General features: G+C 40.6%; 1 protein-coding gene across 3 annotated transcripts in view; it reads right to left on the bottom strand.

Annotated features, from left to right (window-relative positions):
* Positions 1-12,896, bottom strand: part of npas3 (neuronal PAS domain protein 3) — a 262,662-nt gene that overhangs the window by 132,515 nt on the left and 117,251 nt on the right. For all 3 annotated transcript variants that reach the window (XM_066694336.1, XM_066694337.1, XM_066694338.1), the window contains one exon: positions 3,624-3,706. In XM_066694336.1, the coding sequence (XP_066550433.1) occupies positions 3,624-3,706 (83 nt within the window). The remainder of the gene's footprint in view (positions 1-3,623; positions 3,707-12,896) is intronic.

Raw genomic sequence — 12,896 nt, 5'->3', positions numbered from 1 at the left:
CGAACTGGCTACATTTAAAACAGGAATATATATATATATATATGTATAGTTTTTACCACCCCAACTCCTGCCCCCTAAGGCTTAGGATATATCAGGGCTCTACGCTTACTTTTTTCCTTAGGAGCACTGTGCCTCAAAATTTTTTAATATTGGCAGATCATAAATGGTTCATATTTAATGCTCAAATGCAAAAAACAAATGCAACAATGTTCAAGACATATACAGCCTCTTGGGGGGGAACGGCTCAAACTAAAAAGGGGCAATTCGTTCTGGGGGGGCAGCTATCGAAGTTCAGCCCCGGGGGGTGGGGGGTGAGTGCCAGTGTTGTGTTGTTATTATTATTATTATTATTATTATTATTATTATTATTATGTATTTATTGGCAGGGCGACTGTCAGATGTTCTGACAAACTGAGCTACTTGTCAGAATGAGCAACCTAGCAAAAGTACGCGTGCGCAGTGAACACGCCCATAAATCTGCTGGTAAAAATTTTGCCCGTGTTATTTCACATAATGACTAATTTGCTATTTATGCATAGATGACAGCATGAGCTACCTAGGTTTTGAAGGGTTAAAATACAGTAATAGTGTTGAAAAACAGCTGGTAGCCCATTCTGACGGGTCCTTTCTGTCTGACAGGACGAGCTTCGTAATGTTTCCAGTCTGGGCAGCTCATCCTGATAGGGAAACTCAGTTTGTCAGGTTGCAGTGGGGGGGGGGTGCCAGCCAAGTGAGGTCAGGGGGGTGGTCGGGGCACATAGGGCACTTAGGGGAAAGAAAAGGGGCCGTGGCTCGCACACCCCTACCCCCGCCCCCTCTGCATGCCCCTGTGTAAATATATGCACACACAGCAGCATCGTTGCAAACTCAAAACGAAACTGAAACGTTTTCCGTTTATGATATATGTTTATATCTTGAATTCAATATTTATGCCATTAGTTTGATCATATAGTCCGAGCCTTCTGTAATAATGCACCACGGCTGTGCAATGTACTTCCAGAGGCTCTGCCCCTACACAGGATAGTTTAAAGAAATGTCTTAAAAATCACCTTCAAGAAACTGAAAAGCGGAGTAGTTTGTGTGGTTTTAACGGATCCATGGATGGATGACGGACTACAAATGACGTGTTGGATCTAGAGGCAACAGCCTTTGCCGTGCTGGGTGTCTTCAGCCCTGTCATTACAGCTCCAGTGCATCTCTCTTCAGTGCTCATGCATCATTGCCGTACTCACGCCCTGTGAGTTCAGCTTTGCACATGTTGCAGCAAACTGTCTTCAGTGTAAATTCAATGTGAAGTGCTCCTGTACTTTCCACGGGTGTAGCTGCAGCCTCAAGGTTTTTTTTTTTTTTGTAGCTGTGCCCCAGGTAGACCCAAATAATCGACACTGAATGACATTTTAAGATTTTAGTAGATTTTAATAATAGATGTTATTGATTAGTTGTTGCAGCCCTATTGTCGCTTAGCACTACTGTATCTGTAAGTGTGTTTTAATGACGAGGCGGCTAACGCCAGATAGTAGGTCTTTGGATATTGAGCCTAATGAACCGCTGCAACACTGTGTCATAAACGTAATTCGGTTAATCGGGAAAATCCAAAACCAAACTACATTTCCCACATTTCCTACCGTAATGATTTGTGTTAAATATTGTTATTATCATAATCATTTCAATGTAGTCTTTCCTTCTAGAGTTCAAAAATTTTATTCGCACTGTGTGCCCCAACCGTATTCGCACATTATTTTTACTCGCAAATGTGAGTACATAAGAACATAAGAAAGTATACAAACAAGAGGAGGCCATTCGACCCATCGTGCTCGTTTGGTATTCATTAATAACTGAGTGATCCAAGGATCTTATCCATTCTATTTTTAAATGTTCCCAAACTTTCAGCTTCAGCCACATCGCTGGCTAGTTTATTCCAGATTGTGACGCCTCTCTGTGTGAAGAAGTGTCTCCTGTTTTCTGCCTTGAATGCCTTGAAGCCCATTTTCCATTTGTGTCCCCGGGTGCGTGTGTCCCTGCTGATCTGGAAAAGCTCCTCTGGTTTGATGTGGTCGATGCCCTTCATAATTTTAAAGACTTGAATCAAGTCCCCACGTAGTCTCCTCTGTTCCAGGGTGAAAAGGTTCAGGTCCTCAGTCTCTCAGTAGGACATTCCCTTCAGACCTGGAATAAGTCTGGTTGCTCTCCTCTGAACTGCCTCTAGAGCAGCGATATCTTTCTTGAAGTGTGGAGCCCAGAACTGTCCACAGTATCCAGATGAGCTCTAACTAGTGCATTGTACAGTCTGAACATCACTGCCCTTGTTCTCAATTCTACACTTTTGACAATATACCCTAGAATGCTCGCATTGTAGAGCCCTGTATATACACATTATTTTTATTTGGCAAATGTAATGAATGGCAGTGAAAAACCAGAGGGGTCAAAGATTTTCATAACCCACCAATAAAATGAAGTCCAGAATCTTGGAATTTCACTCCAATTCTCTATATTATTCGATCAGCTATATATATTTCAATAGTATACTCAGTGTAAGCCTCATAAAATAAACAAAAATAATGTAAAAAATAAATAAAATTCTCCCGATTTTTAAAACTTAAAGAAGCATCCCAGTTACTGTGCCTACAGCACCTCAGCATGTGGATGAAGTAATAATGGAATGGGAATAATTGGTGCTGTTACAATCACACACCTGATTACCATATGTTGTACAAGTGCCTTCATGGTCCAATGAACAGTGTTCCTTTAAAACACATATAAAACTCATAATGTCACACAGGGGGCCACATTGTGGGGCAGAGGGGCCATAGTGGGGCCACAGTGTGGAGTAGAGGGGCCATAGTGGGGCCACAGCTGTACCCTTCAGTGAGGAACTTTACCCAGAATGCTCCAGTAAAAACCCTGATGTATAAATGGGCAATCATATGTAAAATAATGTGACATACTGCCCTGGACAAGGGCATCTGCCAAGACATACAATAATTAATATTAAAAAGCCTGAGGTGTACGACAGTGGGACGTCCCCATGGGCTGTGCATTAGCGGCTAGTGGCCAATCAGGGTCCGTTGTGATGGTCATGTGCTTTGCTCACTTTGCTCACGTCTGCTGCCTTCACTGTATTAACTGTACTTACTCATGAGAAACATGTATTTCACTTTTTCATTTTTTCCAGGTATAAATAGTTTTTTAATGTTATTTGATTAAATGTCTCAAAAGTAAGTTATTTTTATTTTATTTTCCATAATGGACAAAGTCAAGTAGCAAGGAATCAGTGAATTGTATAAAGGCGAGCAAATGACATTAGCAGTGAAGATTAAATAGAAAGCTGACCGTTTTCTTCAGTAATACTTGGAACCAAAACTTTGCACTAAAACTAAGATGAGATTTTAAGAGCCATATTGCAGAACACCATTAAAACAACAGCGGCAGCAACAACAACACAATCCGCCCAAAAAAAACACTCTTACAAACCCTGTTAACAACGTGAAGACTTGTCTTTTCAACTCTAAACCCAGTTATTTTTTGTTACACATCTCTAGGGGGAGGGATGTCTATGAAAAAAATAAAATGAAATCCTCCAAAGGAAGGACGGGAAGTTATGAAAGATGCTGTGCAGAACGTACCTGGAGAATGTGACTTCCCAGATGCTGTTCAAAGATCTCTGTTGCCACGACGCTGGGACTTCTCCTGCGCTGAGCCCCTATAGCTGAACAGAGAAGACACGTCAGGCATGGAGACAGCGGTTTAAAACACACGGTATAAAACACGCTATACTCTCGAGACTCCGCTCACAGGGGACGCCGAGAAAGAAGAGCTGTTTTCAGAGAGGAGTGGGAGCAGCTACAGCTGAAATAGACACACAGGCTGTACCGTGATCAGGCAAAAGACAACTGTGAGGGTGATAGAAATATGATCATGATCATGATAATAATAATAATAATAATAATAGTATTGTAGCCAAAAAAAAAATCTGGGACATTTGCAGACTTCTTGGAGAGACTGAACCTGCAGGGGAGAAACGTCTAGCTGTCAAACAAACAAACGTAAATTACCGAACAATCAGTGAATCTCTCAGTTTTATATTTAACATTTAGCAGCATGTGTGAATTGTGTGTTCACTTCCAGATACATAAAGTATTGATAGAGAGAGGGTGATTTTTTCATTTTAAATAAACATAGTGATTTAGAAAAAGCTCCTTGATAATAAGAAGCTAATTACAGCAACAACACACATTTCTAGTCTCTTCTCTGAGAGTCTTGGATTCAGAGTTTCTATTTTAACCCTGTTGTAACTGAGACACAGCTGCAATGAAAGGTAAACCCGTCCCTGTTTGATCTAAAATGCCTGCTTTAGAGAACCACTGACTGCACTTTCTTCTAATTTTTCTAATCAATGTCAGCTCACGAGGAAAGAGGCAAATCGTCATAACACACGTTCAGTGCATGCATGTTAAATCGGCAGGTGGTAAAAAAGCTTGTTTTCAAATTATGGATAATATTACAGAATTGATTCAAGCTCAGAATAGCTGTAGAACAGCGCCCTTAGGGCATTTATCAAGTTTCCAACTTTAAAGTGGGTGAAGCACCATGCGCAGTCCTTCGAAAATGGCCTGCGGTAATTTCAAACTTAACAGACCTTGTCCCACCAGAGCTCATTACAGTGAATTTTATAACAAAGTACTCCGTACTTAATTTTCAGAGCTTAGCCAAGCGTTCTGTTAATGTGACTGCATTAAGTGCAATTAATGATGTAATAAAAGCAGTGGATGGCCATTAAATACTCTCAAGGACCAGTTGTAAACATCGCCTCCATGTTGTGTGCCTTGCAGTTAGCGCGGTGTCAGGGAGCAGGTCCCCGGTGGTCCGCCGCGCGGCTGAACACAGAGCGGCTGAGCGGCAGGAAGCCTCGCTGTCCTTCAAATATTCCACACTTATCTACAGCAATAGTAAACACAACTCTACCCTCCAGTTATGCTTTAAGCGTTTAGCCTTTTCCTCCCTCTGGGCCTTGGCCAAAAAAACAACATGCACAGAAAAGAAAACATCCCCAATATGCTGCCTTCCACCCGTGGAGCGCGGTGGGCCGATTCAGGCACAGTTACAGGACCCAGTCCAAGCACAGTGCAGCCAACAGGGTGGGACCGCAGCCCCTTGCTATGGTGCCCAAGGGGCCACACCCATCCCACACCGTCATTTAATTCTATTTCAACAAGACAGTTACAAATGTGAATAAAAATTAGAAAAATACACTGAACAGCAAAAAAGCAACTCCAATCAGGCCTTAAATATTAGATAAATGATGAGACGTATCTTCTTCTGCATAATTTCTCTCTATTTTAGTGCCGTTATGTGCAGATATGCATTGTCTTTACATTAGTTAGCAATTACGTTTGGTATATTACATGTTACATACAAATAAAATAGCGTAATGCCAGCCCATCTCATGGAAAGAAACTGAACTTAAAAAAAAAAAAGCGCAAAATGACAGATTGCTATATACAAGAAAAATTCCCTGACCTTGGGGATCTTTTCTAACTAAACCCGAATGATGTGAATATTTCATAATAAAGTAGTTAAAATGTCAAACTGGCATCATTGTTTGAACCCTCTGGCCACCTTAAACTCCCTCATAACCACAGTATTATTATCAGCACATTAACAATTCAGATCTGCTCCTTGAACCCTGGCTCTTTCATCAAATGCAACATGCCTGCGCCCTGGATTTCCACCGCCTCCCACGGAACGGCTTCACAATCGTAACACTTTCTTTTCTGGCTGGAAACGGCTTCCAATCATGTCATTAATGGAGCATAATAGGCAAGTTAGTGCTATTGTACTGGATGCAGTAATTGGAGCTCGTCCACGGCACCTTACAGCTTTGAAAGGAAAATGGAAACATTTTACCTAACTGCCATTTAATTACAAGTGAGACACACATACACACACAAATGATAGTAGTTATATATTCAATGAAATACATATATGTAATAAATATGTGTTGCCGTTATTCACACAGATCACTGGGTGGCACCATATCAGAAACATCGCTCTCTCTGTACTGCACTTATTTTTAAGTTTCCTTTCTTCATTCTGACAATTGTCACATCAGAAAGACCGGCTTTCAACTCTGGATCACTGTTTCCACTCGGTCCCGCGATCTGGATCAATGGGATCCTGTTAAAGTGACTCATTCCATCAGACAGATCTTTCTAACGCACAAACGTCTCTGTAAATTGTTAAATCCGAAGTACTGTCTCTGAATGTCTTTTGGTTGAGAAAAAGAAGCACAAATCAGACATAAAATAACATTAAATAAACCAGAGCCGAGCAGAAGAATTATTCCTTCGAGTGCTCAAGAACAACGTGTAATACAGAAAAAATAAAATAAAAAAACAGCAAACCAATAATGTTCAACGTGCAGATCCGTGTTTTCATATTTGGGCTTTGCAGATTAGCTGTTTATTATTTACATAACCCCCTAATTCCACATTAATCATGAGACTGCAGCCCTAATCAAAACAAATGAGCATTTTTATATTTGCTCCTCAATGCCAGAATACATAATAAGTGCTAAGCTTTTCAATTTTAGCATTTTTCATTAGATTCCACAATGAGTGTTAATCGTATATAATGGGTAAACTCTGGTTGAAAGTTTGACTCATTCTATTAAAGCGAGATTGTTTTGTGCTTACTTTCACAATTTCCAACACTCAATCATCCGTCGAGCGGTAAAATAAAGCATTCCAACACATATTATACATCAGACTATTATTGTAAGTGCTCTACAGGCGGTAACAAGCAGCTTTCGCATTTGACGAGTAAGAGCCGGATAACGGTAAAGACAGGAGCTGCTAATCTGTCAGACGGCCGTGATCAGAGTATCTGCATCAGTGTGGAGGCCAGACAAGGACACGCCAAGCCAAACGTCATACCCCAGACACGCAACACTCAGGGTATGAAAGGGCCAAACGTCATACCCCAGACACACAACATGCAGGGTAAAGAAAGGGCCAAACTACACATCCCAGACACGCAACACGCAGGGTAAAGAAAGGTAACAACTGTAAATCACCCTGGATAAGGGTGTCTGCTAAGACTGGGTAATAAAAATATACATATATAGAAACGTTAACTAGATACATTGTTACATTTAATAGTTTCATTATATTTACATATTAAAAAAAAAAAACATTCTGAAAATAATTTGTAAAGTCACAGTCATGGAGAAAATAAATCCTGGGAAAAAATGATATAACAATAATGCTGTATAAAAAGGTTAATGTTAATGGCTTTAGGTTGCTTTGTATTTAGGTAATTAAAGCTATGCTCATATAATGTGATATTAGTTTCTATTAAATGTATTAAAAGTTAGATGTAGGTGTTCAATATGGACATTGCATAAACAGCGCTCGGTGTGTGTGATTAGTAAAATATGCAATTTGATTCTCAGAACAGTAGCAATTTCAAATCACAATGCTACTTGAAAGTCAATTTAACTTTCAGTTTTATAAGTCTACATTATTGCTATTGTTAATTTATTTCTCATTTAATGGAAAATTGGCAACAGGGCCCCTGACTGTCATTTTAAATCTGCAATAATTTCTTGTGAAGCTTAGCGTCCTTATTCCCAAGTTCTGGATTAAGGGAGCTAAATGGCAGCTCCAGCATTACTGAAGCTCAGGGGCAGGTACTGTTACACAAATTGCCAATTCAATTAACAGAGTGTAAATGCTCAACTGGCAGGCTGAGGGAAGGACAGCCATTTTGGCAAGTGTCAGTCCTAATTTATCAAACTGTCAAAGTCCCCACTGTCAGGTGCCTGCGGTCACTGTCTGCTTCTTAATGTTACAGTTGTAAAGTTGTAAAATGTGTCCGTGTGAAGCCCCCACAATGCACAATGCTCAAAACTGATTTTCAATCACAGGCAATTCATTGCCCTGCTCTCGCCGGCCGCCTCAATGATGTTTTAATCAGCCTGAAAGGCACCTCTGCAATCTGACGACCTGTCCGCTGCCAAGTGCAGCCACAGATAAACAGCCCTGACGCGGGTCTGGCACTTTCAACCACTGCCACAAACACCCACACATACCAACAATAAATAAATACAGATACACATACAACAGGCTTTATTCTTTGAAATTGGGGTTTGTTTCCAAAAATAGAAATAAAGCCACAGAACTACATATTAAAAAAAATCCTACCTAATACTACAGGGTTGTTAAATTTCTGGAGTTTTTTTTCCTACCACTCCCCGGCTTCCTGGTAACTTGCTTTATTCTAGCTTTTTTCCTCCTGCACCAGCCTTGCACAGCCTTTTCCCAGCGCCCCTTCTTTATTTATAATCTTACATTTACTCTTTGTTGCTGCTCTTACAAAATTCCCTTTAGAATTACTTTCCAATTCATTTGCCTGACCTCCAGAGCACATAGTACAACACAGTGGAGAGAAAAGTACACTTTGAGCACAGTGGGAAACACTTCCCTACACAACAGAGAAACTTGCAGGACAGTGTAAGGATTGTTCGTGTAATACCTTTCTTTAAGAGACTAGAGTCCCCGGTTTGATGTGTGCCTGTCAATGCAAATTTGTCCAAATAACACACAAAAAGACTGAACAGTTTTTTCCAAATAATATCTCCATTCTATCATTGCCTCTCCTTAAAAACACACACCTAGGAACGGTATTCCTGTCCTTATTACAGCGTGCTTTATATCAGTGGTTTTCAACCCGTGTGCTGCGGCATTAAAAAGGTCGGGAACCACTGCTTTGTATTACACTCTGTGCAACCTCTCCTCAGTCTAACTGCCATCCCAATAAATTTGACAGAAGTTTTGGAAAAATACAAAAAACAATCACTAATGTATTACATATGCTGCAGGAAATTCCTGGTATTTTATTTGTGTAATTTTTGTAAACACGCATGACAGTTTTCTGCGATATGGTTCACCACAACTGAGGCTCTCTCGATGTATATCTCCCCCCACTTCCAGCTGGCCTTGGTGCACTGAGAGTGGCCGGCACCACAACTATTGTGCGTCTAAATTAAAAAACCGACCCAGATGCGTAGTGGTTAGCGCTGGCTTCGTTACTGTGACGAGGATCGCACTGAGCCGAGGCACTGAAACTAACCTCGACCGGAGATCTGCTCTCCTACCACGTTGGGAAGCCAACAGTGTGGGGGGATGAGAAGTGCGAGGCAGAAGGATTGCTGTGCTTCCCACTGGGCTCTCCTCCATGACTGCCTTTCAATTAGAACAGCTGGCTTTTAAAAATATTATTTTACACCGCCTCGTATAGATTAATCAAGTCAATTGATTAAACAGTAAAACTGATATATTAAAAGAGACCTATAGTTTAACTTTTCTTCCTAAATCAGCTGAATTTAGTACAGGAATGCACCGTCTGCCGAGACAGCATCATACACTGAGCAGTGCAGTTCAGCACCGAAATCAAAACCTACACAACAGCTGCTTTGTATCGCTCTTGTACTATGGGTTTTGTATTTCAATATTATAGCACCATTAAGAAAAATAAGTCTACACCTTCATTTGGTACTCAAAAGAAACGCATTTCAATCCAAAATAATTCACAAGCTCTCTGTCCACAGTTAATGAAAATGAACACATAGGTTTTTATATACCTTTTTAATGCTTTGTTCACTTTCAGTTCTTTTACCTTCCATAATCGTGGCCTTTGAAAGCATGTAAGAATACAATAAACCACACATGTATAGTACTTTGTACTCAACGTGTTTCAAAAGAATGAACTCCAGTCCTACAGTACAATGCCCTGCTTCTGTAATGCAGTCATGTCCATTTCTGTGAGTCCGTCAGTGTTTCTCTCGCAGTGTTTTAAGTGTGTTCGGCCATTCAATAATTTACTGACCACTGGTAATGATGTGATTTGATCACACAGAGTTTTCAGTGCCTGTTTAATAAGTAATGAGGATGGAGATGGAAGTTGAAGCATTTATTTTAATTAGTTTATTTTAAGATCTTTCAGTATTTTTAAGTTTTTATGATGGGCTGTTTAATAATCCATGCTTTTCTTTCTATTCATTTAAATCATCAAATTTTAGCTGTTCTAATTTTACAGTAACAGCAACATCACATGCAAATTACACTGAAGCAGCTCCTCCCCTTATTCTATGAAAGTTTTCACGAATAGTTTATTTTGAACATGCTGTTTTCCCTTTTCAGTACTTATACATCTTTCAATGGGATAAAACCAAAAATACTGCAGACTTTTGATAAAAATACCTGGTTTCATCGTCTGGATACTGGACTCACATGCGCATACACACACACACACACACACACACACATATATATGGGTAAATAATTTAACCAACTAGCTGTAGTATCAAAAATATTCTCAGTGACAAGGAAAATAATAACAGTGTAGTGAAGTACAGAGAGAAAGGTGTTTGCTTGTTTTTTTTTCACTGCAATGCCTTTCTCCAGGAGAAAATAACATATGTTGCTTAATCAAAAGTAAGAACCCTAATGCAGTATTTCATTTTATTAAAAACATAATTGGATGTTTTACATTTTCACACACGCTAAGCTTTGCAAAACAAACAAACGTTAATAGATAAATATCTGCCCTCGTCTGAAAAACCAAAAGGTTCTTTTCTTGTATTTTTTATGAGCCAGAGATATCTTTCATATTAGAGTTTTTTTTTCTTCTTTAAATTCTCACCACGTATTTCGTATTGCTTTGAAATACCTTGGCCGTCTTGTACAGAATTGAGTTGAATCAGGTAAATCATATTTCCAATGGCTGAAGTCCTGGAGACGGAGGGAACAAAGACACGGGGGGAGTGGCCGGTCCAATGCCCTGCATCAGCAGAATGAGCCGCTGTTGTACCAAGGCTTATATATTGGAAACAATATTACCTCAATAGACTTTGAGTAAAAGTTCAGTAAATTACATCTGAAGGCTAAAGCAACGTCAGGTAATAGTAGTTTAAAAAGCATGAGTGATGTATCGGAGAAGTGACCCCTGCCTGCCCAGCAGACACATGCTCACCCACACCCACAAAGACAAGTCAAAAGAAAAGAAAGAGCACATGCGTGTTCCCCTTCCATCCCAGAGGATAATGAAGTCTAATTAAAGATGGCTCCGAAACTAATTCGCTGACCTGTAGGATATCCTCTAAATGGGAAAGTATTCAAAGAATTACTGTGTGATCGTTTCTGTGCTCGTCTTGTGAGGTTTAATTTGAAAAACGAGACGAATGACTAGCTGTTCAATGGGTTGTGTCGATGCAGCTACACAGTCTCTCGGCCCCCGGGGGTGAGAGGAGCCGATAAGGACGGGAGGCGAGAAGAGCTACAGCTCAGACACGGGTGCGAGTTGCTGCTGCGGTAGGTGTGGTAACAGTACCCTCAGGGCCTTGGATGTTTCAGAAATCGTTCATATATTAAAACACTGATTATTTCAACTGCTACTGCTTCCCCAGTGAGGCGTCTTGCATGTGCACTGGATGTAAATACTGCAATTCGCAATGATAACTGTTCCTTCGGTGTACAATCGGACCTTGTTTTTATACTGACCTACCAGACAGGATGGCTGATAATTAAACCCACTGACAAATGCATCCTAACTTTCTGGAGAGTGGTACCCAGGTATCAGACACGGGCGAAACTCATAAACATGGTTAACTGTGCTGTAAACCTGGCTGGTGATTAACTTGGTATTCCTCACACAGGGTGTGCACTTATTAAAGTATGGCAAAAATGTATATATCTCCTGTTTGTATGGACAATGTGCAGCGCAATCCACTTAATACTCTGTTAGGATCACCGGAGGGCCACCCTCCTGTGCATATCAAAAACACCCCGGGAGCGATGTTTAATTCAATGCAGACACGGCATGACTTTTTTAAGCATTTACTTAGCAAAAGTATGCTGTAAGGTGGAGATTACTGGACCGAAACTGACTCGCTGTATATGAAACCTGCGAAGCGGCTACACTGGATACAACACAAAAAATAAAAAGAATAACTTGCATTAGATTAAGACAGAATATATGCATAGGGAGAGTTTGACAGAACAAGTCCTCAGAGACATACGGATCACCTATGAATGTACAAGTAACAGGATGGGGGGGACAAAACATAACTTGAGGAGATGAGTTTGGCAGACCTGTTGAATGTTGTTTAGTACATTGTTTGTACAACACTGTAGAAACTCAGTTTGGTAACAAACACTGTTTTCAAAAACATAAAATCAGACACCGGGGGTGAAATGCAGAGCTCTTATAGATTTCCTCTTGGTGGCACCGACACCATGCGAGACCCTGCGTTTCTGTCTGGCAGGATTCCTATGATGCCCTAACTTGGGATCCACAACTACGGGACACAGTGTGGTTCTGCCCAGGAGTGCCGGTACTGAGCCCAGATCACAGGGATCACAACGTTGATGGGAACTGGGACCAGCAGTGCGTGTTGCCTGCCCAGCACTGACCTGTCACGGGTGTGTGCTGTCAAATGCTGACGCCAAACAGCAGGGAGAACCAAGCTACACAACATGAGACAGTCTTTGTAAAATAAAACAAAATAAAAAAACTAAGAAAAACGTAATACACAATGAAATGAAATGTGTAAGAGATTCGTTTTGCTGAACTCCTACAGTTAGGGGAATACTACAGATGGAAAGAAACCTGGAGACTTTCACTGCTTATAACCACAGTTAACCACACTGTGAACATGTGAAATCACAAGCCACTCAGCTGGAGAAGGGATGCGAGATTTGAGGGACTGGGGATCGTTTCTGAGGGAAATTTTGTCCTGTTTTCAGTTTCTATAATTTCTGGCATGTTAGGGGACCTGTGTGAATAAAAAAGATCAGGAGATGACATACACTGTACGATCAGAAATGTATGTGTGTGTG

Source organism: Amia ocellicauda, chromosome 21 (genome assembly GCF_036373705.1).
Source record: "Amia ocellicauda isolate fAmiCal2 chromosome 21, fAmiCal2.hap1, whole genome shotgun sequence".
NCBI lineage: Eukaryota > Metazoa > Chordata > Actinopteri > Amiiformes > Amiidae > Amia > Amia ocellicauda.
The sequence above is the reverse complement of the archived record's forward strand: the minus strand, read 5'-3'. Positions and strand labels throughout refer to the sequence as shown.